The sequence below is a fragment of the Colletotrichum higginsianum genome, chromosome 2, assembly GCF_001672515.1.
Source record: "Colletotrichum higginsianum IMI 349063 chromosome 2, whole genome shotgun sequence".
Lineage (NCBI taxonomy): Eukaryota > Fungi > Ascomycota > Sordariomycetes > Glomerellales > Glomerellaceae > Colletotrichum > Colletotrichum higginsianum.
The window spans coordinates 3252102-3278074 of record NC_030955.1 but is presented as its reverse complement, the minus strand read 5'-3'; the positions used below and the strand labels follow the sequence as shown (position 1 = coordinate 3278074).

General features: G+C 55.5%; 7 protein-coding genes across 7 annotated transcripts; 4 read left to right on the top strand and 3 right to left on the bottom strand.

Annotated features, from left to right (window-relative positions):
- Window positions 1–2038: 2038 nt before the first annotated feature.
- CH63R_02704 (uncharacterized protein) lies at window positions 2039–3193 on the top strand (the record flags this gene model as incomplete). Its single annotated transcript, XM_018297679.1, has 1 exon — window positions 2039–3193. One exon carries the CDS (start codon window positions 2039–2041, stop codon window positions 3191–3193), a length of 1155 nt encoding a protein of 384 aa, XP_018162495.1.
- An 856-nt stretch (window positions 3194–4049) lies between these two features.
- On the bottom strand, window positions 4050–7045 carry CH63R_02703 (SET domain-containing protein; the record flags this gene model as incomplete). Its single annotated transcript, XM_018297678.1, has 3 exons — window positions 4050–4892; window positions 4947–6565; window positions 6652–7045. 3 exons carry the CDS (start codon window positions 7043–7045, stop codon window positions 4050–4052), a joined length of 2856 nt encoding a protein of 951 aa, XP_018162494.1.
- Window positions 7046–11089: 4044 nt separating this feature from the next.
- CH63R_02702 (uncharacterized protein) lies at window positions 11090–11284 on the top strand (the record flags this gene model as incomplete). The annotated part of the gene is made up of 1 exon (XM_018297677.1): window positions 11090–11284. The coding sequence occupies one exon, from the start codon at window positions 11090–11092 to the stop codon at window positions 11282–11284; it is 195 nt and encodes a 64-aa protein (XP_018162493.1).
- Window positions 11285–12343: 1059 nt separating this feature from the next.
- Window positions 12344–13438, top strand: CH63R_02701 (uncharacterized protein; the record flags this gene model as incomplete). The annotated part of the gene is made up of 4 exons (XM_018297676.1): window positions 12344–12387; window positions 12434–12546; window positions 12614–13200; window positions 13250–13438. The coding sequence occupies 4 exons, from the start codon at window positions 12344–12346 to the stop codon at window positions 13436–13438; spliced, it is 933 nt and encodes a 310-aa protein (XP_018162492.1).
- A 665-nt stretch (window positions 13439–14103) lies between these two features.
- On the bottom strand, window positions 14104–15693 carry CH63R_02700 (4-aminobutyrate aminotransferase; the record flags this gene model as incomplete). The annotated part of the gene is made up of 2 exons (XM_018297675.1): window positions 14104–15313; window positions 15386–15693. The coding sequence occupies 2 exons, from the start codon at window positions 15691–15693 to the stop codon at window positions 14104–14106; spliced, it is 1518 nt and encodes a 505-aa protein (XP_018162491.1).
- Window positions 15694–17713: 2020 nt separating this feature from the next.
- On the bottom strand, window positions 17714–20684 carry CH63R_02699 (Voltage gated chloride channel; the record flags this gene model as incomplete). Its single annotated transcript, XM_018297674.1, has 7 exons — window positions 17714–17773; window positions 17829–17939; window positions 17994–18374; window positions 18427–18759; window positions 18812–19948; window positions 20002–20381; window positions 20465–20684. The coding sequence occupies 7 exons, from the start codon at window positions 20682–20684 to the stop codon at window positions 17714–17716; spliced, it is 2622 nt and encodes an 873-aa protein (XP_018162490.1).
- Window positions 20685–22483: 1799 nt separating this feature from the next.
- Window positions 22484–25888, top strand: CH63R_02698 (Duf1740 domain containing protein; the record flags this gene model as incomplete). The annotated part of the gene is made up of 3 exons (XM_018297673.1): window positions 22484–24754; window positions 24819–25261; window positions 25309–25888. 3 exons carry the CDS (start codon window positions 22484–22486, stop codon window positions 25886–25888), a joined length of 3294 nt encoding a protein of 1097 aa, XP_018162489.1.
- Window positions 25889–25973: the final 85 nt, after the last annotated feature.

The following is a 25973-nucleotide window of genomic DNA, read 5'->3' as shown; positions in this document are numbered from 1 at the left end:
TTTGACGCGCTCTCATTCGCCCGGAGCGGAGGATAATCCGACAACCGGAAAGAGTCGTCTACCCCTGTCGAGCAATAAGGGCATGAAGTACCTGGTACTTGTACGTTTTGCCATCTGGCAGGCTGCTGTGGCCTGCGTTTTTCAGTGTAAGCCCTCTCGGAGCACCTCAAGTCACCACTGACTGTGCTGGGCCGCTCAAGGTCCTCGAAACGTGGATTTGCGACTTCGCAGGCCAACACGCGAGCATGCCTGGGTTGCGTCTGGTTTGTGGTCTCAGGTGTCCATCCGGACGAAGGTGGGTTTTGTTTCTGACTGCTTCAATAGATGGACTTCACAGTATGTGTATGACGGCGACCTTTCCAAGCCAAGTTGCTGCATCTTCGCCTCATGACGACTCCGTCATGACGGGGGACATGGGCTCAGGGAACAGAGTAGTGATACGCGCTGCTGAGCAAAGACACCGTTTTTGGAAGCGCATCCATGAGCATCGCAGGAGCCCCAACACCTGACGTAAGAAGGCAAATAGCAGCCAGTGGCCTACTTCTAAAGCCAAGCAAGGGATCACGCCGACCGCCTCAACCGGAGTCTGTTTGCATGTAGAATCGTCCGCCGTTGGCCCAGGCGACAGTAAAATCAGTCGTGCCACCACCACCGTCCGACCCAGGGAGAGTGACTGTTCTCACCCGGTTTCCCAGCTCCCTCCTCGCATCATTTCCTTCCCTAAGGAGAAAAAAACCCCTAACAACCAGACCGTCTGGGCGATGGAAGCAGACATTTTCTTTCCAGTACGTAGCTTGTTCGGACGAGTCGGACAGGGGCGACTTTTACAGGTTCTGGTCCCGTCCGGGTGGGCCTCCTTCAGCCAGATCCCGAGCTCCAGCCGGATCAAGTTCTTTCTCCAGGACCCAGCGAGATGCAGGTTGGAGCTATATGTGGCTGACCATGTGCCATGATGCGATGAGGAAACGGGGTCGGACATGTTAAGTAGCAGGCAGACTCGAGATGTCCGTCACCCTCCGGTTCACGGGCAAACAATGGGCAACTACCGACGGGACGAGACTCCTGACATGCTCGTCTCCCTTGCTTCTACCTACACACAATAATTGCAAGCTGTTCAAGGTTCCAGGCGTGCCGGGAGGTAAGCGCGTCGTCCAGGTTTGGGCCACTTGGCTAACAAAAACGCTAAGAAAGAAGGGACGAACAATCACCACTGCAGGTCTGCTCCGAAGATGGATGAATCAATGATCAGTAGACCACGTATATCGGCGGTCAAGATCGGTGTCGTACCTAAGCAAGGTCCTACAACGCATCGTTCAGAGATCTCACCGTATTCTTGTCTTGATTCCGAGATTCCCCTTCTCCCTGTAACCTTGAATGTCCACCCAAGTCCGCACGCCTGGGGTTCGAAGTCCACAAGTCCCTGGACAGCGCCATCTTTTTTGCCCAGGGCCAGATGGATGTACCGGATACTTCCCCGTCGCCCGCCCTTTTTTTTTCTCTCTTCCTCTTCCACCCCCTGCTGTTCTCCATAACCCGGCGTCGCCCAATCCCACTCCCGTTCCAGGGGTCGTCGGTCTCCAACACGGCCGTTAAAAGGGGACGGCGCTGAGAGAGGCTCCCTGTGACGCTGAGAGGGCGGGCACTGGACCGCTGGAACGCTGCGAAAGCCACACACGGGCAACGGGGGATCACGGCTCAACCTCGTTTATTCCCGAGCCGCCGGGGCGCGCGCCACCCCTATTCACCGCCGGCCAGGGTCGCAAAGCCAGAACGGCAGAAAATGGCAGGAAGGAAAAAAGTTCTCGGCCAACGTACAGCCGTGGGGTGCGCGCACCCCCCCCCCCCCCCCCCTCCCCGCCGCCGACACGGGTTGCAACATCAACACCGCAGACCGACTACATATCTCACTTTGCACGGCGATCTCACCACACGCGCGCCGCCGTTGAACGTTGATCCAGGAACCCTCAATCGCAACCGCCTCGGACCGCGCAACCTTCTCCGGGGAAAACAAAGACAAAAAGAAAGACCATCTCACACAATGGCCAAGAAGCGGAAGCTCGGCAACATCAGCCACAAGAGCCATTTCGTCGACTCTGGCAGGAAGAGGAACGGCGCCGGCGGCCCGCCCCAGAACAACAACAAGAAGAAGAACAGCCAGTCTGCGCACGCCGCCGAGAGCGACGCCAAGAAGAAGAAGCAGCAGCAGCAGTACCATCAGAACCAGGAGCCCGTCATCCCCTTCGCGCCTGAGGACTCCATTCTCCTCGTCGGCGAGGGCGACCTCAGCTTCGCCGCCAGCCTCGCTGTTCACCACGGCTGCCGTAATGTGACGGCCACCGTCCTCGAGAAAAACGAGCGCGAGTTGCTGGAAAAATACCCGCACGCCTCCGAGAACATTGCGCTCATTAACAACCCTGCCAAGCCGAAGCTCGCCCCGGCGGGACCAAAACCTGCGACGGACAAGGGCGAGGGCGAGGGCGAGGATGGCGATGATAAAGAGGCTGACAATGACGATAATGACGACGAAGACGACAGCGGCGAGAACGCTGCCGCTGACGAGGAGGAATTCGACGAGGACGACGACGAAAAGTACAAGCCCCCCGTTCTCAACAACAACAAGATCCTCTACAACGTCGACTGCCGCACGATGAAACCCTTCACGCGCAAGTCGGCCCCCAACCATCGCGGCTTCCACATGTCGGCCCCCTCCAAGCAGGGCATGTTCAAACGCATCCTCTTCAACTTCCCCCACGTCGGCGGCAAGTCCACCGACCGCAACCGTCAGGTTCGCTACAACCAGGAGCTCCTCGTCGCCTTCTTCAACTCGGCGATCCCCTCCCTCGCCCCTGGCGGCACCATCGTCATCACCCTCTTCGAGGGCGACCCCTACACCCTGTGGAACGTCAAGGATCTCGGCCGCCACGCTGGGCTGCAGTCTCTCCAGAGCTTCAGGTTTCACTCAAGGGCATACCCCGGGTACAAGCACGCGCGGACGCTCGGCGTCGTGAGAGAGAAGAAGACGGGCGAGGCGAGCGGCGCGGCGTGGAAGGGCGAGGAGAGGCCCGCGCGAAGCTACATTTTCATGCGCAAGGACGAGGCCCCGGAGGAGCTCCCCGGGAAGAAGAAGAGGAAGCGGGGCGGCGATGAGAGCAGCAGCGAGGAAGAGTCCGAGGTAGAAAACTTTGACGACTGAGAAGCACGCATATACCCACGCCCACACACACACATCTGGTGTTGGCGATGTCTGGTGGAGGCCTCAGAGGTGAGAGAGGCATTCTTGATCAGAATGGTCAGCAGAGGCCGCGCACGCTCTGTCATAGGAGCAGTAGCTTGTACAAAGAAAGACATCGAGTCTTCAGATCTGCCCCTTTCTACACAATAGTTTCATCTGGCATTGGTAGCATGGCGTTCATCAAGGATTGGTCGGTCTTCAAAAAAAGAATGGGTTAGGGGCAAAATAGCAATTAAACGGCCGCTTCACAGCAACTTTGGGCCCAGGTCTTCTGCACAAAACGACCTTGTTCAGTTTCCTCATTTCATTATGCCATTTGACCACACACAGTGGCGGGGGGTGTGCCCTTTTACTACCTAATATGCTGGCCCCTCTCCTCAATGAGAGCCACTCGAACTGGGAAAAATGACATGCCTTTGTCAGAATGCTTTTGCCTCCCCCTTGCCCTATTCAGGCATGAAATGTAGAGACCCATGCTTGAAATGCCACCAGTCCTTGCTGTCCATCCCACATCGTCTCAGTGTCCCCAAGCCCGAGCTATGCCGCCTCCTGCAGATCAGAAAAGAAATGAGCATTGCAGAAGAGGCACAACCTCAATGGGTCATGACCCAAATATCCACAACGTAATCTGACAAAAACCAAACAACCAGGTGATCGGGGGTCTGCTGGTTCCCCTTCCGGAAAATGCGATATGCCTGCTTATACGTACAATGGTGAAGATCGCTTGTTCACGACCACAGCACTCTTCCCATCTCTCCCTCTCCCTCTCTATACCATCGGTGCCAAGTGTTCCTGCTCCCTTTGGTCCGGCTCACAGCTAGTGTCCAAGGACCTCTTGCTGCTGAGTCGTCTTGTTGCTTGTAATAGGAAATGTCGACTCATCAGCAGCATCTTCACCGCCAGTCGTAACCGTTCTCTCGTTAAACTGGGAATGGCCGTTGAGGGTTGCGTCATTCTTTCCCTGGGGCGCGCTTTCAACATCCTTAGTTTTGGTGAGTTCAGCCTCCTCCTCAAGCCGCTCGGACTCCTCGTTCTCTCTCATCAAAGCTTCCTCCTGCTCCCTGAGAGCTTTTTGCTCTTCTGTCATTGGCTCCTCAGGTGTAGCAGTAGATTCCAGGTCAGCAGGAGGCGGGGGTGGAGGGGGTGGCGGCGTTGGACCATCTTCCACATCATCCTCTCGCAAGCGCTTCACAGAGGGTTCATCAGAAGGAGTCAGGTTCAGGGACTCTGCTGCCTCCTCTCCCCCACGCTTGCGCTTGCGGTCAGGACTTCCCATCAAGCCTGCGTCCTCTATGTCTGACAGCATCACTTCATCCGCGACATCGGCAGGCGTCGCGACATCGGCAGTATCCACACTAGGGCCGTTGCTAGTTGTGGCGCCATCTGTCGGCTTGTCTGCTCCACCCGCAGGACTCGCCTTCTCCTTCTCCTGTTCAAACTGCTTGAACTTCACGATGGCCTTGTCCAGGAAGTCTTTTACGTAGGTCTTGACTTTCCTGGCTTGCTTCTGATCGAGTGGTGTTGTCGGATCCTGGACGCGTTTGCCTTTGTAGTCTGACGAAACGAGCTTCTTACAGACGTCCTTGCCCAATCGCTTGAGATCGTCCTTGGGAAGTTTGTGTCTGTACTTGTCGATCACGTACTTGACGTGGGGGAAAAGCTTTAGAAGAAGTTAGCACATGCTCGTAGACCACCTTCACGTGGGAATACATACCGTGTTCTCATAGATCTTCATCTGCTTGTCGGTACTAAGGAATCGCCACTTTTCTTGCTTGGTCTCCTGCACGGGCGTTTCTGCTCGTTGAGGCGTCTGCGAGGCCGAGTGTTTCGGGGTCTGTTCCTTGGTGACCTGGTCGATGATGTTCTTCAGCAACTGCTGCTCTTGCAGTGCCTTGGGCGTCGATTTGTGCGCATCTGCGGGTTTCGTGGGACGTTGCCAGGTCGTAGCCCCATTCTTGCTATAAAAGTAGGTGTTGCCGCGCTGATCTGTCGCTGTGAACCACCCGGCTGGTAGAGCGCCGTTGTTGGTATTGTTGTTGTTAAAGTTCTGGTGTCTTCGTTGGCGAGGGGGGCCGTTGAAAAAGGGTGTATTCCGCTGCGGAATGTTGCTTCGGGGACCCTTGGGTATTTCTATATTCTGCAGGGGATCAGGGGTCGACTTGGCAGTGAGGTCCTCTTCGCGGTCCATGTTGCGTCGCTCTTGAAAGGAATTTGTCGCAGAGGCATTGGGGTCAAACTTCCGCTTACCAATGCGGTACCCAAGCTCCAGTTTGGACCACTCATCCAACAGCCTCTTGGACTTTGCGCTGACCTCTTCGTGCTCTGAGTGGGTGAGTCCATCAATAGTGGCCTCAATCTTGGAGCCCTCGATCTTGTTTCGCGTCAGTCGAGGGAATTTGTCCAGGATGTCGAGAACCTGGAGAACGACGTTGTGGTCGTCGATAAAGGTGTTGAGCGTGGTCTTGAGGATCTGGTAGGCGTGCATGCGCATCACCGAGTGGATCACCCGCTCATCCCGACACTGCTGAATGCGCTCCAACAGCTTGACCGCAATCCACTTCTCCTTGCACTGCATCAGGGTCGCCATGACCTTCCGAGCACCGTCATCGTCGAGGCTCTTAGCCTGCACGCTGTTAACGTACTCCTCATCGTCCTCATCTGGCTTCTTCTTGCGCGGCTTCTTGGCGACGGCAATGTCCCAGCTGTCGCCGTCGTCGATGCCCAGCGCCTCTACAGTGGTAAGAGGCAATTTAGTCGCCCGCTCGGTCTGGGTCTTGCCACCAATGAATCCGGTGCAGTTCGGTTCGCCACAGTAGCAGGGCTGGGGGTCGGCTCCATAGCGGTCAACATTGTAGTTGAAGACCAGCTCCTCACCGGCCTTGATTCTGCGTGAGGAGAAAATGCCCATGCGCAGCTTCTCCCCAACGACCCATTTGTCGACGTAGCAATTCGGATTGCACGAGTGGTTGCAGAAGCGTCCCAAGTTGCCCTTCTTTGTCGCATCGACAAATTCGTGCTTGGTCAGCGACATGAAGTAGAAGTGCTTGATGCCCTCATCATCGTATTGGACCATGCGCCGTCGGAAAGTCGGTTCGTTGATGACCTCGCCAATGTACTCGAAGATGAAATCGTTAGCTTGCAAGTCGACGTCGGCGCGGAGGCCGAAGCCCTTCTTCTCGGTTTTGATGACTGAAACATTGGCGTACTCCTTGCGCTGGAATCTCTGGTTCTGGCAGCCGTCGCCGCAATTTCCAGCGCCCGCGACGCACTCCATCTTGGTCGCTCTGTTGATGCAATCCGAGTCCTCGCCACAGGACAAATTTTTTCCATCGTCTGTAGACACGCATACTCCAGTTAGGGGGCGCTCGCGAGGGTACCGTACAAGAGAGCATTAAGACAGAGCAGGGGAGGGAACTTACGCCACTCAGAACGACAATCGCAATCGAGAGCATCATTGTCGGTCGAGCCCATGTGTTTGGATCCATACAAGCAGTCTGGTATTACCTGGAATGTGTTGCATGATTGCTCGGTGACATCGGGCAGGTCGTGGAAGAGGGGCGATTCGCGCTTGACGGGTTTTTGCGATGTCTTGCGAGATAGCTTCGGCCGCAGTGTGCCTCCTGGCGTCGAAGTGTCCTCGCCGTTGGTTGTGTCCTCGACCGGCGACATGCTGGTAGTGCGAGATCCTTGGTTGCTCTTGTTATGCGACGAGGTTCGGCTTGCGTCCCGCTCCATCTTGACGCTGTGCGGCGCGATGCCGACGTCGATCTTGGCCTCCTCCATCTTCACCGTCGCCAACGCTTCATCCTCCATCAAGCAGTTACGAAAACCCTGGGCAGGCCGGGTGCGCGCGCAAGACGAGGGGTGCGGGACGGTCTCGCGGTTCGTGTCGCTCAGAGCGCTAAGCTAATCCGAAGGCTCAGTGAAAGTCGGAAAAGGAGGACGAAAGGGTTTGCAAGTCGGCAGGTCGGTGCGCATGTGGCTGCAATTGTTGTGTTGGGTGGAGAAGAAAAGAAGGAAATAGGAGGGCGAAAGAGGAAATGGGGGAGCGAGCTGCGAGAGGCGACGGCGCGTTGGAAGACCGGGTTAGTAGTCCGAGCCAAAGGTTCCCGGCATTGCAGACGTCGCACGAGTAGGTACGGCAAGCCGATTTTCAATTGGACAATTGGTGGGTTTTTTGCTAGTTGAGAAGGCGGTGCCGGTCACAGGAATAGACTGCGCTGACAGCCGAAGAAGAGACAAGCAGAGGAGGAAAAAAGAAGAGTGAAATCAGGGCGAAGTCGCAATGATGAGAAGCACTGGCGGAAGACAATCTCGTAGCAGCAGGTTCCGACGTGAGCCACGGCAGCCACTCCCAGCCCGTTCAGTCGCGCTTGGGCCAAAACTAGCCACTTCCCTGCGATGCCTACCTAGGTAAGGTTATTGAGGGCGCCGCATTTGCGGACCTTGCCCGGGAGGAAGCTTACAACGGATTATCTCAGCTGCCGCGTCCCGAGATCTAGCCTTTCACCAGATCGTAACTTCCCCAGAAATGTTAAGCGGGAGATCTGCCCAATTAGATTGCCGCAATGGACCCATCTTCCAAAACCCACAGGAACGGGGGTTGCTTCGCAAGAAGTCCACGCCACCGAAGCCCCCACTAGAACGTTGTACTGCCCAATTGCCCCAATGCTTTGCTTCGTAAAGTAATCCAACCTTGAAACACGATGAATGCATCGAAACACAAAACAGCGCGTGCTCATGTGACCTTGGGGCGTTACCTCGTGCTAATTGCAGTCTTCTCCTTCAATGACCAATGACGGATGTGAGGTGGTTACCTGAACTGCAAGCCAGTGAACACGAATGTCCCGAACTGTGGCATCGTATTCTCGTGAACTCGGCGCTTGCCGTCATTCACCGTTGCCGTGTCCTATAATGGTACTTTTGAGGATGAAGGAGGCTTACAATACGCAGCAGGTTCTTGGGCAAAGCATGGGGCTCTATCTAGCAACTACGGCGATGGAGTTCTCGGCTATTCCTCACCGACACTTTGCATCCACCTGGTCTGCATGATACGTCCAGGAACATACACCTTGAGCTCGATTGTAGTACATCGGGCTCGAGACTCATATTGGTAAGTGGTGGTATTCGCACAAGGTACAGAGACTTGTGAGCCTCTGCAATTGCCCTCCTACTCGACCTGTAATGAAGCCGTAGGTCCTGATGGCAGTCGTCCTGCGGTGTGATGCCACGCAGCCATCTTCGTCCCATACCCAATCAGCCGAGTGTTTCTGGACCGAACCGAACGGTGTAGAGGGGGCCCTTTCTTTCTAGCGTACCCTACGCGCATGCGCGCAAGCGCCCAAAACGAGCATGAACTAGAGGAGGAGGAGAGTTTGGAGCAGCATGACGCACTGAACATGAACATGGCGATGCAGGCATCGGGATGAACCACGCAAGAGCCAATAAGGCGTTCCGACACACAAATGCCAGCATCTAGGTATTAGCCGCAGCAAACCTGGCCATCCTCCCCTGCCAGCTACGGCAGGGCCGCATCGTCTGCTGGCATCTGGGGATATGGGAATGGCAAAGGACCATTAACGTGGGCGGGTTGTACATGTGGGTCTTCCCAGTGGGAGTCTGCCAGCTCATTGTGCAGCAAAGACGTCGCTGAAGCCGGATGAGGTGGCCCAGTTGGGCAAAAAGAGTAGGTATAAAGAGGCGGTGGGCGAACGCAGCGACAACGGGAATCCGGAGTCGGTTTGTCTGTCAACTTGCCAACACTGACATCCGCTCGTCGTTCAATGAGCAGTAATGGGAGGTTTCAACTCTTCAGCCTCATTGCGTCCACTTCTTTCCTCTGGGTCACATTTCGGGCCACTCACGCCTCACAGCAACGAACGGCAGACTCGGGGCTGAGAGTGCCCACCCAAGTCGGCGCTGCTCTTCACTGCAGTTCCCTGCCCCCTCTGACAAGCGGACAGGCAGACAGTGTGACGAACCCGTGCTCCGTGCTGGCTCTGGCGTACAGTATGTATACCAGTGTCGGTCGATGATTGGTGAAGAGGGAGTCCAGTGGTTTCCTGCGAAAGTCACCAGAGGGATGGGTTTGGCCGGACGGTAGCCAATGGGGACGACAAGTCGCGATTACGTTGCCGGGGCTAAAATATCCTTATATCCTTATTCGGTCGTCAGGCGACTGTATTTTTCCTTTGACTATGTTGTTGCTTGTAGGAAACGTCCGAAGTCGCGGCGAACGGGTCGGTTTTGAACGAGATGAACCGGACGCAGAAGAAGGGCGTCGGGAAATTGAAGAAAACCGAGCGGACTGGCCACCTGCTGACGGAACACCCTCGCCCAAGTTGGGAAGGAGGGAGGGGGACCGCTTCACAGCACGAGCACGCCTGGGGCAGCAATCAAGTGATTGCTGGCGAGGCAAGGTACATTATTTGTTCAACGGACGCTGGAAACTGGACGTTGTGAGCACAAGTGCAGGTGATGCGCAAGCTCGACTCAATCCATTTCTCATTTGGCTTCCCACCTACCTACCTACCAACTCCCCTACAAATATTCCTCTCAACGTCATTATGCCAGCCAGTGGCTAGTGCTGACGATTTCTGATGGGATATAATCATTTAAGCTCACGTCTCTCATTGTCAAAGGACAGGCAGTATTATGCTGCCGGCAAGCATAACGACAATGACGTCCTGCAAAGTGGCAGCAAGTCTAGTCAGGCGGAACATGTCGGGCCACTGGATTGGCCAGCAGACGCAACCATTTGGCTTCAGCAATGGCACTGCATCTGCATCTCTCTGCATGCTAGTCTGCGCTCTGCACAAAGGGGCTGCATGTGCCTCTTCTCAGCCCAGTTCTAGGCCACTCGCAGCGTGGCAGAGGGACCGTGCTGCACCGAAGGTGTGTGTACAGGACGGGCGGGAGGCAGGGATACAATATGCTCTGTCGATTGCATGTTGCAGAGCCAGAGAGCGAAGGTAGGAGAGCTGTACAGCGTATGCAGTCATATGTGATAGGATGGTTGACTACCTACCTTACCTCCAGTGAGGGTCAACCAGCACAGCAGTTGGTTACGAGAGTCAAGCCCCGTTCTCGACCTCAGATGCGAACGAAAGAGGCCCCCTTTGGGATGTGGCAGTGGCCAACCAGGGTGTTTCTCCTCACCTCGGAGGGACTGGTGAGACATGTACATAATCAATGGACAAAAGGATGCGGTTGGTTGCCGAGAAAAAGCAAGGAACCGACTACGGAACAAGAGGCGCGAGAGGCGCGTGGGACAAAGCCACTGCCCGGTTAAACGAACGAAAGAGAACAAGAGAGCGTGTAGATATGTGTGAGTGGCAGAGAGGGAGGAGAATAGAGGGCTTGTTGCATGGGATATGGTGTATTGCCCGACGGAGTCTGGAGATGTGCATGGGCAGAAGGCTCTCGACGTCGAACTCGCAACACTTCAACAACAGCGACAACAGCGGCTTCAGAAAATTACACAGCACTCTTCCTCGGATGGAAATTGGAAAAGACAAAAAGCCTAGGATCAACACGGATTATGGACAACCACGGCGCCATTCACACACTTTTTCCTTATCACTCACACACCATACCAACAACTCCACGCTCTCATCGTTGTGTCGTTGACCCGATTCCCGTCGCCGAGTTAGGATGCGCACAACAGTTCATGCCAACGTCCATCCATGCATCCATCCAGCCATACCACCCACCACCAATCCATCCCACCATCATCGAGAGTACAGTCATCATCGTTATCATTGCCAGTACATTTCTTCTTCTGTCTTGTCACCTTACAGCAACTTGCGACCAAATTGGCAGTGCCTCAGTGCACCCCACCATCAGCCGTCCACGCACATGGACAGGTCTGCGGACGAAGAGGCGACGTTTGACATCCTTCCCGGCAGGCTTCCCCGGTTCGGATTCCTATTTGCGATCCATCTCGCCCCTTCCGCTTCGTTGCGCATCCCTCGGACATTGCGCCTCTGCGGTTGCTTGACTGGGGCAGTCTCCAACAAGCTCAACGGCGGCGCTACTGTCGCCGTGACTTGATCTGACCATTGTGTGCATACTTTGTAGGTCTCACTCAGCACAGCAAAACCCGATGCCACGGAAGACCTGTCGGTAATCGCCCTCTCCGTCACTACTGATCTTGAGACGAACAGTAGCTTAGCCGCCTCGACTGTCGCGCCGTTCCCCGAGTCTCATCAAGAATTCTCCGGCCTTCTGCCCTTGCTGCAAGCAACCGTCCCAACGTACCGTCCCACGTTTCGACTGAACCAGTGCCCTGGAAGTCACTCCCAGACAGGCATAACGCGGAATTGACGACTCGGCAAACCTATCTCGCCTGTTTCCCCTGTGCTGTCTTTCAATCCCACGCGCAAACCACGCCTATTTCCTGCCACCCCACCGACCCTAGTCACGCCAGCAAGTCCCCGACTGTGCGCCGTGCAGGGCCTCCTCCCGCCGTCGCCGTCGCCGTCGCAGTCGCAGTCGCAGTCGCAAAGTGGCCCTGGTCTCGTTCCCCCAGGAGCAAACGACACAATCGAAACCTCCTCTTCCTCCTACACAGCCTGCCGAGGCTGTGTTACCCCCTCCTCGCGCATCGTCCAACCTTCCCTCGACGACGTCGTAACACGACGTTTCCATCGCGTTGGCCTCGGGCTGGGAACGCGCGCTTGCGCCGGCCTGATTGCCTCTTCTCACCAGTCCTATCCGTGTTGTGGCTGATTCCCGGCCTTACAGGAATAACCGTTGACGACACTCACTTCGCGGGGTTGCAGAACGGAAGCCTCCGCCGGCGGCTACTGTTTCTTAACCTTTGCGACGAGCATCTGCTGTCTGCTTCCTCGCTTGTCTACCTGGGACGTGAATACGCACGCGCCTTCGTCAAATCATTTGCTCGCTCTTGTCCCTGTACTCCTCGACGCTCACTTCCATTTCAACGGCGTCTCCGCCACTCATAACCCATCTTCATTGGCCGACAGCGCCGAGCCGCTCTTTTGCTAGAAATACACGTCGCAAATGCCTGACTTGCTACCTCTTTGGATCACCAGACTTCTCTTGCATTTTTCATGTCACCCATTCGCTTAGCGTTCGGCCCTTCTTACGATGGCTTACTCTTTTACGGAAGAGGAAAAGGTTGGCCCGTCTTCGTTCGCTCGCGGAATATTCATGCTGATTCAAAACTCAATCGAAGAGGTTTATCCTCGCGGAGGTTATCAAGACCAGCCACCTAGATGTTGGCCTTCTGGTGGGGTTTCTCAAAACACATACTATCGAACCAGACTGGCTTAAGATGCAGTTGCCCAGCGGTATGTCGTGATTTCTCATCATCCGCAGTCCTCAAGACTCTATGTGGTACTGATAGTAGCGGATCAGGACGCACGGTGGGACAGTGCATCACCGTCACGGGCCAGATGTTCCAAGGTCCTATGAGGATACCGGATTTGAAGCGTAAACCCATGAACGATCTTCTGGAACAGCCTCCAAAACGCCTGGCTGCAGCCTCACCGATGGAGCCACCAGCACAGCTGCCGCCCTTGGCCTCTGCTGCACCGAACCTGGTGCCATATGCGTCGACGTCTGCCCCTTCAGTTTTGTCAGTGCCTTCGCAGTCGCACAACTCACAGCTTGCCAATATAAAACCGCGACCCACCGGACTGGAGAGCCTAGGAGCCATCAGCGGTTCCTCGAGCCCTAGCCAGCAACACCAAGCATCGCTCCTGCCTCGCAAAAGAGGCCGGCCATCGCGGGCAGACAAGGCGAGACAGCTCAGGCCCTTGTTGCCACAACACCTGACCCCCCTTGCGCCCGCGCCTGCACCCCGGCCTATGGTTGCAGAAAGCCCAACGACGCCGGCAGAAGGCTCCGCTTACAGCTTATCGCCTGGTCCATCTATGGAGGGATACAACGAGCCAGCAAAACGGAAGCGCGGCCGCCCCAGACTGTCCGAAAAGACACAGCCAGTAGGTATTGGTGATGACGCAACTTCACATGCATCTGACCATTTCTCAGAGCACTGCAATGGCAGAAGAACGATCAAAGTCGCATTCGGCGCGATCGACACCCGGCCGAGCCTCACGCGGGCCATCTGACGAGGTGCCTCGCGACCCATATAATGAGGGCAGACCGCTGTCAGATGCGCAGAAGAAAAAGGACATTTCGCACATCATTCATTTACAACAAGAGGGATTGGCAAGGTAGAAGAAAGCAACGGCACCGACGCCGAGAAGCACTACTACAACCACATTACAACCACATTTACAAATCGCACACCTGGCGGGTGTTAGGGGGCTCCTCAGGTGTACGAACGTCTCTGGCTCAATAAGCCAGGACACATGACTTGGGGCGGACGGACCATGTCGGGACCAGGTGTCCCTGTGTACAGCAAGCATTACCTACTTGCTACGAGCAGATGTACACTTGGCCACATAGCGTTGTAGGCCTACTTGTTTTTGCTGCACATCGAGGCAGAGTCCAGGCCTGCGTGAACCAGTCGGTCTTCTTTGGTTGGCCTGCTTTCGTCGAGGTCGAAGACGAACCGCGTGTGCGTCGTACCCATTGTACGATACATCATAGGGGCCATGTAATGATACCAGGAATGCGACTGCCCCAGCCGAATAGTATTTCACGTAATATTTCCCTTGGTTCAAGAAGGTCCTATTTGACTGCAGTGTATTATTGTTTTGAACCAACTTTTACTCTCGATTGGTTTACCCAATAACCATGTTGGAGACCGGTCCCATACGCTAGATCATGAACCAGCTAGGGGGGGGGGGACGCCCCAGAACGGATGATGCTGCAAAATGAAGAAGAAATCACTAGAAGAAAGAGGGGAAACCCCCTGTGGCACATCTCATCCCCGGTGGTTACCAAGACTTGACAATCTTCTCGAGGGCCTCGACCAGGATATCGGCGTGGTGCTCCTGGAAGATGAGCATGGGCCGCAGGCGGACGGCGCTCTCGCCGGAGCCGCCAATGTTGATGCCGAGGCCCTTGGCCTTCTTCAGGAACTCGTCGCGGCGCGGGTTGTCGAAGGCGATGAAGGTGCCCTGGCCCTTGCCGCGCAAGTTGGCGAACTGGCCCGGGTAGCGGGCGGCCAGGCCCTCGAGCTTGGCGAAGAGGTAGTCGCCGACGCGGGCCGTGTTCTCGACGAGGCCGAGGCGCTCGACCTCATCGACGATGGCACGGAAGAGGATGGCGCGGGCCGGGTCGCCCATCCAGGTGTTGAACTGGCGGTAGGGCTTGTTGGGCCGCAGCTCCGGGTTGCCGAAGTAGTAGCCGGCGGTCTGTGCCTTCTTGGAGAAGGTGACCATGTCGGGCGGTGTAGGGAGGTCCCAGTGCTCGTGGGCCCAGAACTTGCCGGTGGCGCCGACGCCGGTCTGGACCTCGTCGACGATGAGGAGGACGTTGTGACGCTTGGTGACCTCGCGCAGGCCGCGGAAGAAGGCGGGCGAGGCGTGGTTGTCGCCGCCCTCGGACTGGATAGGCTCGACGATGACGGCGGCGGGCGGAACGTGGTAGTTCTTGATGAGGTGCTCGACCTCGTTGAGCGCGGCCTGCTCGGCGGCGGCGTTCTCTTCGGCGTGCTCCTCGAGGGGGTACTTGAGGAGCGGAAAGGTGGCCTGGGGCCAGTCAAAAGCGGGGATATCGAGCTTGTGAATGGGCTTGGAGCGGGTGGTCGACAGGGAGCCGAACAGGCGGCCGTGGAAGCCGGTGCGGAAGGAGAGGATGGAGAGGTCGGAGGCGCCGGGGGACTTGTTGTCCATGGCGGACGAAGTCTCCTCAGGCGTGAAGTCGACGTCGTAGCCGCCGCGCTCTTGTTGACGGCGCCACATGAAGGCGGCCTTGTAGGCCGTCTCGTTGGCGTCGGAGCCGGCCATGGCTGTGAAGACCTGGTCAAGCCCCTTGGGGGCCACCTTGAGAATTCCGGAGCGGAGGACCTCGGCCCAGTCCTCGGGTGGGAAGTTGCCGAGCGCGGGGCGGTTGATGATGGCGTTGACCATCTCAGGCGTCTGGGCCACCTTGGCGAGGGCTGGGTTGTTGTAGCCTAGGGGAATGGAGGCGATCTGGGCGTAACTGTCCGACGCGCGCGCACGTGTGTTAGCTTTCTCCGATCAGGCTTTCGAGAAGGGGGCCATGTCCACTCACACGTCAAGCAGCACGTTCCCGTCGGCGTCCACAATGTAGTTGCCCTTGCTCTTCTTGTAGTCGGTGAGCATGTTCAAGCTCCGCGTGTCAAAGACCTTGTGCAGGTCCTCGGTGTGCTTCTTGGACGCCGGGCCCGGGATCTCGGTCTTGAGAGACGGGCCGGAGGGCTCGCCGGGGAAGAGGCTCGCGGAAGCGGCCATGCGCGGGGCGGAGGCGCAGAGCGTCCGGCGCGGCAAGGCCGCGGCCGAAGACCTAGCCGCCCGGATGACCGGGCGGGCCAAGGTAGCGGAGGCTCTGGTGAAGACCATTGCTTCTGTGTGCGTGTGGGTATATTGCGTCTCTTCCTTGCTCTCTTCCTGCTCTTTCTCTCGGTCTCACACTCTGGTGCCGGCAAAATGGCTCTCAACGACTCTGCTCTCGTGGGGTATCGTGAACTAGATGTGAAAGTAGGAAAAACTCTGCGATATCGGAGGGGGACACAATGGTCGAACGGTAAGGTACCTAGTGGCCAATTGGGACAAAAGATGGGAGAGGGAGGAGGGAGAGGAAGACAGAGAGACAAAAGAAGGAAGACTCGTGAAATGCGTCGCTGCGCGGGGGAGGGGCAGGTTTATAGATAACGGGTGGTCACGGCTTATCGACTTCTCGTCGCCCTGTTGCCGGGTGGAGGCGTGATGGACAGTAGTGGTAGTTAGTCGGTTTTACACGATATGTACCTGGTTTGAGCTATGTCCCTTCACCCCCGGTCTGGTGTTGACTCGAGCCCAAGATACATGCATGCCACGATCAGACCGGTCGGCACGGGCTACGGCTGCAGCTGCGGCAAGCTTAGCTCTGTAAGTACAGTACGTATCCCCTCCAACAGGGTCTGATGTACGGCGGTTTGCCAAGATTACGTGCCAGAATGAGTGAAAATGCGGGGGGGTCCTGACCTCACACACACAAATCAGCACAGTGACACAGTGACACACTGCTTGGACCCGACACGGGCTCCTTTTCTTGGGAGGCGCTTTAGAGGGGTAATTTACGCTGTTTACGCCGCCGCCGTTTACGCCGCCACCGTCGTACATCGCCTCCTGATGCTGGCGCGCGTCGACGGCGTGCCCGGGGAAACCTGCCGTTTGGGAATAGTTACACAGCCATATTGGTTCACCTCAACGGGCTTCCCCAGATCTCGGTGCAGGAGCCCGTCGTCCCGAAACGGGCTCAACTTTGTGGAAGCTTGGACGGGAATGTCATCGAGCCCGCGTTGCATTTCTTTCTACCTTACAGATACAGTTTCCTATCTGGTCGCCGTCCCCACATCAATTCGATCCTCGCAGCAATCTTTCATTTGGGTCCAGGAAACCCTCGGTGTCACTCCGTAGACCGTCAGTCCCTTCCTAGCCGGGCGTATCAGCCGATAATTCTCCCCTTCGCGCAGTTCCATTGATAAGAGGGAGACGAACTGACCGTGTGGTGGGCACTATGGGCAATGTCTGGGGTCTAGCGTCGCCCACTTGGTGTCTTGCAAACCCTTGAAGGCCGTCATCGGGACCGGAGACCGGAACCGGGAAACGTTGCCGGTCCGCCACCTAACATTGCATCTCGTCCGCTGACCTGTTCCGTCACCTAATTGATGACGCCGCACTCTGCGTGCCTACCTACGAAGGCTAATACGTGCCGCCGAACGCCTCGGAAGGATAACGGCGAGTTTTCTATCCTCCCGCCGCGTGCCCTGGCCGATGCCGGATATGCTGTAGCCTCTCCGGCCGGCAGACTTGTCGGTCGCAGATCCGCTCCGGAATCCCGGCCTGTACGCGTTGGGCCTCCGCGTCAGAACCGACTGCATAGCCCCTTAATCCAGTGACTCGACAGTGATGAAGTTTTCGCGTGTTCTTTCAGCAGTTGCATGTATTGGAACGGGGTTCTCTCGCCACCATTGCGGCGATTCTAGTTATGCAGCAAAAAGGCTCCGTACGTCAAAAACAATCTAGCCTGTCCCATGTTTCCAATGGTTGTCCCTACGCGGGTGTAAGATTAACCCCCCAAGAAAACAAAATAAAACTTTAACATCAAGAATGAGACATAATGCTATGCAGATTTGGGTTACAAGAATGCTCTGGCCTGAAACAATGAATAGTGGATGCATGAACGCCGTGTCCTTAGATGCTGAACCTGAACCGCTTGTCTTTCGACATGGATGGTATACGGGGGGAAAAAGGCCTTCCTCCTGTTCTGGCAGTTTTGCCAGAGATGAAAATGCTTGCATGGTGGTGGAAACGAAATGCGAAAAATCCCTCCGGCCGCGCCTCACGCACTCTACAGCTCCATTGAGGATCGGCCAAATCAGTGGCCTTCTTTCTCCTCGAGCTCTCGCATGTACCTCACGAAGCTCTTCTTATGTACCTGTATTCCGTTAGCTCCCATCCCCTTCTTGCTCGGATCTACCCGTCAAACTTACCATTCCGGCATATCGCCCGTTTTTCAGGACGCACACAAAGCGAAGGCCGAGCTTGACAAAGCATTCATAAACAAGGTCCATGGGTGACCGTATGTCAAGTGCAACAGGAGCCTGTTTTCATGGAGTTAGCCGTGGTATCTCCTGGCTTCTCTCACAGTCACTCACCGGATCGATATACGGGGTAAAGTCAGTCTTGTCTACCTCCTCCTCATCATCGGAATCTTCGATGCTCGTGACGTGAGCCATCAAACACATGCTCGAGGCTTCGTCGTCCAAGTTGTCCAAGGCGAATTCCAGATCGGGAGCTGGGATTAAACCAACGAGAATTCCGTCTCGAATGATTGGCAGACCCCCGTCGATCTCTCCGGCCCTGTGTAGTGTTTGGAGCTTGGTACGAAGGCTAACGGCCGACACGGCAGGGGAGGCGCTGATGTCGATGGTCCTCTCTCGACGTACGCGGGGAACAATGTCGGCGAGATCTGAAGTGAAGATGGGCTTATGTTTGTTGTCGAGGAACGGATACGAGTTCATGTTGGTCAACAGATCCTGGCAAGTATTAGTGCTATTCCGCAAAAGCGACATGTGTCTTCCCACTCACATAGATGCTATTTGGTTCAATGGCGTCTGCGGTCCATTTTGCCACCAGAATCGAGAGGGAGAAGGGCAGCACGTAATCCAGGCTGCCGGTGAGCTCAAAGAGAATGACCGCGAGGGTTACCGAAAGCCGTGTCACGCCGCACATCGTTGAGCCGGCGGCGATTAAACCATAGACTCCAGGCTGAATGCATGATCCCGTCTCTTTGGAGGCACAAGCACCCCACAGCCCAAACCCGGGATACAATAAGACCATGTATTGAACGACATGGCCAACCAGCCTGCCCATGAGACCGCCGACCACCATGGACGGCACATAGATGCCTGCAGGTACTTTCTGTGGCCGAGTTAGAATTTTCGCCAGACCATGAGGACCGTGTAAAACCTACAATGCCAAACGTGATGATGGTCAAAAAGCCTTTGATCAGGAACGCGGTGAAGAGACTGAGAAGAACGGGAGGGATGTCATCCATAGCAGTCGGGCACAGGCCATAGTCCTCTCGCCCGGATCCGTCGTGACAGGGAGCCGCCAGATTGAGCATGAGCTTCGCCACAGGCTGTTTGGTGTGGACGTTCCAGTAACTCATGATGCCGGTGACGATGGCGACCAACAAGACCTCGACCATCGGGTACGTCTTGATGACGCCAATCCTACGAAACGACTTGGCCCAGTGTTTAGAAGCTTTAATGAAAAGCGCACCTGCAGCGCCGCCCAGTACGCCAAGCACAATGTAGAACACGATTTCGAAGTAGTGCCAGTCGGCGACGTACTTGACCTGGAACATGACAATCTTGTGGGTGCCATAGGGGTTGAGGAACTTGAGCGACAGCGCAGCTACGATGCAGCAGAAAAAGGTCCGGAAGAGCGTCTTTGCTGGAAAGAAGTAGGAGACCTCCTCAAGGCCGAAGAGAACTCCCCCTAGGGGGGCACCAAAGGCGACGGCAACTCCTGCGGCAGCGGCAGCGGACAAGACTTCGCGCCTCTTTGCGTCGTTCTTGTCGTATTTAGAGAAGAGCCGACACGCAATATTGCCTATGCAGGTAGCGATGTGGACGTAGGGACCCTCCTTGCCCAGACTGAGGCCAGACGCCACACTCAGAATGAGTGCAGCAGACTTGATAAGCAGTGTCTTCACACCCAGAAAGCCATGCAAGACAAAACCGCTGAGGATGACACGGACTTCGGCTACACCACTTCCAGCAGCAGAGTAGTAAACCATCGGGGGCGGCACAGCAGCCTCAACCGCCTCGACAACTTCTGGGGGGGTCGGACTTTCGTCACTAGCAGGATCATCCGCGAAAGGCGTGAGTTCCGCCGCAAGATTCTCGTCGAAGGTCGTCATTCGATATGCTGAGGGCACCACGGTCTTGGTGGTCAATGTCATGGCACAGGCGACACCCGCCAAGACAATACATCCCGTCAGGTAGATGGTAAACTCAGTGCCGACATCACCAAAGGGCCAGAACCGCAAGACCTCGGACCAGGTCCGCCAATCTTGGCAGGGTCCTTGCTTGGGACAACAATTCTAAAGTATTTTAGCAGGATCCAACAAAACTTGATCGTATGCAAGAAACGCACTCTCTCACTGATGTACCAGCCACGCGCACAGTAGCCGTACTTATAGTCGAAGACGGTGGCCTCGGACAAGTTGACGACGTAGGCGACGAGGGCGACAACGAAGCCACACACGGCACTCAGAATCCAACCTTGGGAGGCATCGAAGATGGCATATATCCTCCCCCGGAAGTCCTTCCGCATCTTGAGCGCCTTTACTCGGTGGGCATCGACAATGTTATCATGAACCCAGTCGGTCGACGTGAACTGATCATACCACACACGCTCGTTTGGCTGAATGGATCTCTTCGACTCGCTCATCGGTTCGGGGTAGTCAGAGAAAGCATAGGACAGACGTTGGCCAAAGGATGGATTGCGGCTGTGGTGTAAGCTTCCGACGCTTCCTTGATAGGTACATGGGTTAGCTTTCTCAGGTCATTGGTACAGACAGAAATGGCACGTGAAGGCTTCGTCTGGCTTAACGTACCAGTGGTGCTGTGGTTCCTCGACAGGCCCGGTGTAAGATACTTGGGGCTCTCTGGGCCGGATTGGTGACGGCGTATCCTTGCCCGAGGACCCAAGAGCAGAGGCGAGCGCTCATCTGGTTCACCAACAGAGCCTCTTCGAGAAGAATCGAATCTTGGTCGTCTCGCGCTCATTGGCGAGGGTGGCCCCGAAGGCCCGTCGTCGTCTGGTCGGTTGGACATGGTAGAGCTTACGAAAGCGGCTCGCACCGGTAAAGTTCTCGAATTTGTTTCGAATCTTGTTTGCGTGGGCTCAACCAGCCTTGACCGAATGAAAGGGCGAGCTTGCCGTAAGCTGGTAAGCAAGCAAGGTTGCACTATACAGGACAGGATGGCAATGGGCGCGGTTATGGGCCGGTCAAGTAGTCCAAAGTAAACGGCTGTTTTCTCCTGGTTCGAAAAAGAGGACGATCAGGGGTAGAGGCTCGGAGGATGAACTGTCTGTGTCGAAGCAAATCCGAATTTGGCACGTGAAGCAAGTTGGCGCCCTTTTCCCCTTTGGGTCCCAAGGTTACGGGAAACTAACCACGAGCACAAGATACCTTTAGTAGGAGGGGGCGGGAGGCGGATCACGACGAGAAAGGTTCGGTGTCAGATGCGACGAAGAGGTGTAGTGCGGATGACTATCGTGGGCGAGACATGTTCCTTGGCGTCTTTCGCGTCGCCAACAAGAAAAAGGATAGATGTACGGCGGCCGGTCGCGCGAGGATGATGATGGGGAAGAGGTAAAGCGATCCTCGTGGGTGGACGTGAGTAGAAGAGAAAAGCAAAGAAGCCATCAACAACCTCACGCCGCCCCGTCGGTCGGGTTCAGTTGTCCCAGACGGTGCGACAAGGCGTCGACTTGGCCCCTTCGCCCATCCACTTTCCCGAAGGAGGCCTTGGTTGGGCTGTGCACCAGGGCACGCGCGGTAAAGCTGAGGGCGTGATCCACCAGACGAGCTCTGTAGGCGTGTAAATTGTTCGGAGCGGTGGGAGCGCGGCCTTGGCTGTGAGGTCATTTCCTGGCGGGTGACCCTTGGGGTGGATGCGTCTGTAAGACATTTGGTGGCGGCCATTGGTCGGTGTTCTAGTGTGTTTACGGTCAGATCCCCCATGCCGACAGGAGGACCCTGAGATTGCACGATTCATGGGGGAGTTGCGACCCGTTAAGCCGACTGTTGCCCGCTCTCTCATCCAATCCCACCAGCTCCAAGGTTCCATCCCTTGTTCTGATCTCCAAATCCTGATTCTTCAGTTGACAGCCACAGGGCTCCCATCTTGGAATGTCCCCGATTCTGCTCGTTCATCCTGAAGGTTCTCTGGAGCTCGATAGCGTTGATCCCCCATCAACTAACACGACGCTAGGCCGGTCAGCCAGCCAGCCAGTTCGTGACAGTGCGATTCGGTACGCGAGAGACATCACACCCTCAGCAATAATACCAAAGACTCAGCTATTGCAGGTCTGACACACATACACGCACATACACACACACTGCCTAGTCTCAGACGAAGCTAAATATTAGTTTCGGGCTCGTTTCTGGATAATTGGGTTCACGTCCAAAAAGACAACCCAGGATCCTGGGTCCGGTCGGGTTTCCCAGGGACAGCGGCAGCCATACCGCGAACCCCAGATGCAGCTATGGTGCCTAGGCCCCCAGTTGCAGTTGGAGCCGCGACCTGCGCTCTTCCGTAGCACACACGTGCTCCAACTTCTTTGAACCGCACAACGGTGGCGCCGTACCGTTAGAGTCTGACTACCGAACCACCTGCATTCTTAACCCGTCACAGGCTTGTGGCTTTCCTATTTTCGCCACCGTCGATACGCGCCACAACCACGGCCACGGTACCTATTCAACGACGCAACTCATTCACAGCGACAAGTCATAAACCCTGGGCGGCAACCGGAGCTCCTACAACCCCAAGTGGTAGCCCGAAGTCGCCGCGTTGAGTTTCACTGGGGTGTGGTTATGATTCGGTAGTTGCAGGCTGGCGTCGTCAACATGTCGGACACTGGAGGGAAAAGGTTGACGGTGCCGAAGTTCTCGTCCTTCAAGCCCAAAGCTTCGACTTCTACACCTTTAGACACCAAAACTTCCCACGACCGCAAGGATGAGAAGGACGACAAGTTCAAGGAGAGGCGATCTCGCCGTGAGCCTCGGCATCATGAAGACCGCACAGACCATCGCTCTGAGCATCGCCAACATCGTCGGAAAAGGAGTCGCAGCCGAAGTCGGGACCGGTCAGTTGTTACAAGGCCAGATTTGTCAAATGTCTTGAGCGTCGCTGAAGGTGTCTTCTTCTTCGACAAAAAGGGCGACCCCTTGATCAGGAGATACGGTGGCAACGATCGCTCTCGCGTGCCCATGTACCGTCGTGGGTACCGGGGACGAGTCCTCGGCTCTGATGGCTATTTGTTCATCCACGGAGATGGTTCATATGAGCAGTTTAGCATTCGAATGCCTGGAGAGGGCAGCTTTTCCTCGAGAGACAGAGCCCTGTTCCAACCCAAGGTTCATCGAGCCAAGCCAAAACGCATACGACTGCGAAACGAGCCTAGTGGAAACCTCTCACACGGCGTTGAAGAAGACTTTGTTCCGCTGAGCAATTTGAGGCGACGGCACATCGAAGAGTCACAGTCTTCCGGCGACGAGAGGCCCTCGTACCGATCTATCGAGGGCAAGGCCAAGGCTCACGAGTTTTCTGACAGCGATATCGACCTTGACTCTGATGCTCAGGAGGATACTGGCCTCGACATGGATGACCCTTTGAAACAGCGCTCCATTCAGCTAGCCAGAAAAATCAAGGAGCATCCTGAGAACATTGAGGCTTGGCTTGAACTCATCAGGCATCAAGACGTCCTCTTGAACGCCGGGCAGAGCTTGGACCGTGAAGTTACGAAAGCTGAAGTTCACAGCTTCGCCGAGATCAAAACATCAATGTTTGAGTCTGCATTGGCCCAAGCAAAGAAGCCTGAGGATGAGGAGCGCTTGCTGCTCGGTTTGATGCTTGAAGGCTCCAAAGTTTGGTCAACCTCCAAACTTGACAATCGTTGGGAGGATGTGGCGAAGAAGCACGACTCGAGTTTCTGTTTGTGGAAAGCCAGAGTCGATAACAAACTCACCAGCCTATCGACGTTTCAGTACACTGATATCAAGGCTATGCATATCAACCGACTACAGGCCATTCTCAAGCAGGACAAGGTCTCAGGTTCGCCATTTCCAGGCCACGCGACGAACGATTCGGAGGTCTCACGCTACGAGCAAATGATCTTCGTCTTCCTCAGAGCCACGAGATTCACCTACGCTGCCGGGTTCCGCGAAATGGCTGTTGCGGCATGGCAGGCACTCCTTGATCTCAACCTCCAGCGGCCGTCGAATTGCGATGACGTGGCAAAGTTACAGGTACTCGATTCTTTCAGAGACTTCTGGGAAGATGAGGCGCCGAGGATAGGGGAGAAAGGCGCTTCTGGCTGGAGGCACTATGTCCAGGTAAACGGCACCGTCGACCTACCAGAATCACAAAAAGACGACAGTGCAATCCAAGGGTCTCGGGACGTGTACAGATCGTGGGGCGCAACGGAACGCCTCCGAGCAACGAACGCAAGGAGCCCAGCACGAGCCACGGATGATGTTCTCGAAGACGATCCCTACCGTGTCGTCATGTTCTCTGACATTGAGGAATTCCTGTTCGTCATACCTTCGAGTGCCGTTCCTACCGTCTGGAAACAACTCGTTGACGCGTTCCTACTCTTTTGCTGTCTGCCCCCGGCATTCCGAGCGAGTGCCTGGACCGAAGCAGCGGAGAATGACGCGTTAATTACAGGCAGCTGGAGCTTGTTTGAGAACGATGTACTCCAGAAGCCGAATGAACCTGATGTCATGGACGAATCTAAAAAGACACCGACATTCAAACAAGACGGATCTCGCCTCGTAGCGTCACCCGATTTACTCTTTGCTGGCCCTGACTGGTTCTCGCTTTTCTCCGGTTGGACTAGCACATCAAAAGTTTTGGATGGGCCAGTGAATCTAACCTTGGTGACAAATGCTGTACGGCTGCTCGTGAGCTCGAAGGAATTCGGAGAGCTGGCTGAATATTCGCTTTCTATTGAAGCGGTCAACGAACCTAATAGCATCAAGAAACGTGCCAAAGCCTTGATCAAACAAGACCCGGCCAATCTGAAGTTGTACAACGCCTACGCCTTGGCTGAGTTCGTCCATGGAAAGTCAGAGGTTGGCTTTCAAGTAGTTGCGTCGGCTACCGGCTTGATCTCTGTGAGTACCGGTTTCATTCTCTTCTCTGTCGTTGGCATGAATGCTAACGGTGCTGTTATTACAGACTCCCAACAACAGTGAGGGGAGGATCCTATGGAAAACATGGGCCTGGATGGAACTCCATGCCGGGAACAACGCACAAGCTATTGTCCGACTCTGTGCCTCAACGGATGGGTCCTATGTGAATACCCCTGAGGCAGTGATCGGGGCTCCCTCACAGCTTCTCAAGGCACAGCAATCACTTTCAGCAAACTTGGAACATGAAACCTCTACTGGGCAGCTAGATGATGCCATCATCACCGCCGAATGCCTAGCACTCCTAGCATACCTCACAGCACAGGAAGGATCCGAACCAACATCCGAAGCCCAAGGAAGCATCTCAGCAGCCATGGAGAGAATATGGACCATGTCTTCAGAGCTATGTGCTAGGGGCCAGTACAAGTCACCAACTCACGAGAGGCTTCTGCAAGCTGGCGCAAGGCTTCTTTACTATCACGCCAGTCGAGGGTGGGTGCTTTAACCTCTTATGATTTCAAAGCTAACTCCCCCAACAGGCCATTTCGACGTGCATATCTTCGAGATCAGCTCAGTCAATTCATTGAGTTGTTCCCGCGAAACACACTCTTTCTGAGCCTATTTTCCTGGGCATCGACCACATTTGGCATCGATGACCCAGTTCGTGACATCCTTCGCAAGGTTGCTCTCACGAACGAAAACGACTGCATCAGCAATCGCATCTTTGCGATCCGCTATGAGCTACAGAGAGGAAACGTGCATTCTACACAAGCGGCCTTTGAGAAGGCACTCGACAGCCCTGCATGCAGGTCCAATCCAGGTCTCTGGCGATGCTACATCAGGTTCAGCTACGCCAGGAAGCAGTTCAGGAATAAGGCCAAGGACGTCTTCCTCCGAGGTCTGCGGCATTGTCCTTGGTCCAAGGAACTGGCCCTCGAGGCATACACGACTCTCGTCAATGTCATGGACGAGTTTGAACTCAAATCTGTTTTCGACACGATGTTGTCCAAGGGGTTGCGGATACACGTCGACATGGACGATTTTATTGCCAACCACGAGAAGGCGAGAGCAGACGTATCTGAGGCTTCTCGGACGAAGCGTAACAGGACGGGGGGGTGATAGCCTAGTCGCCAATGTAACAACGGATTCAAGCCACGATGACGGGGTCTGATGAGGTGATTCAGGGCGGTGAACCATCATGAAC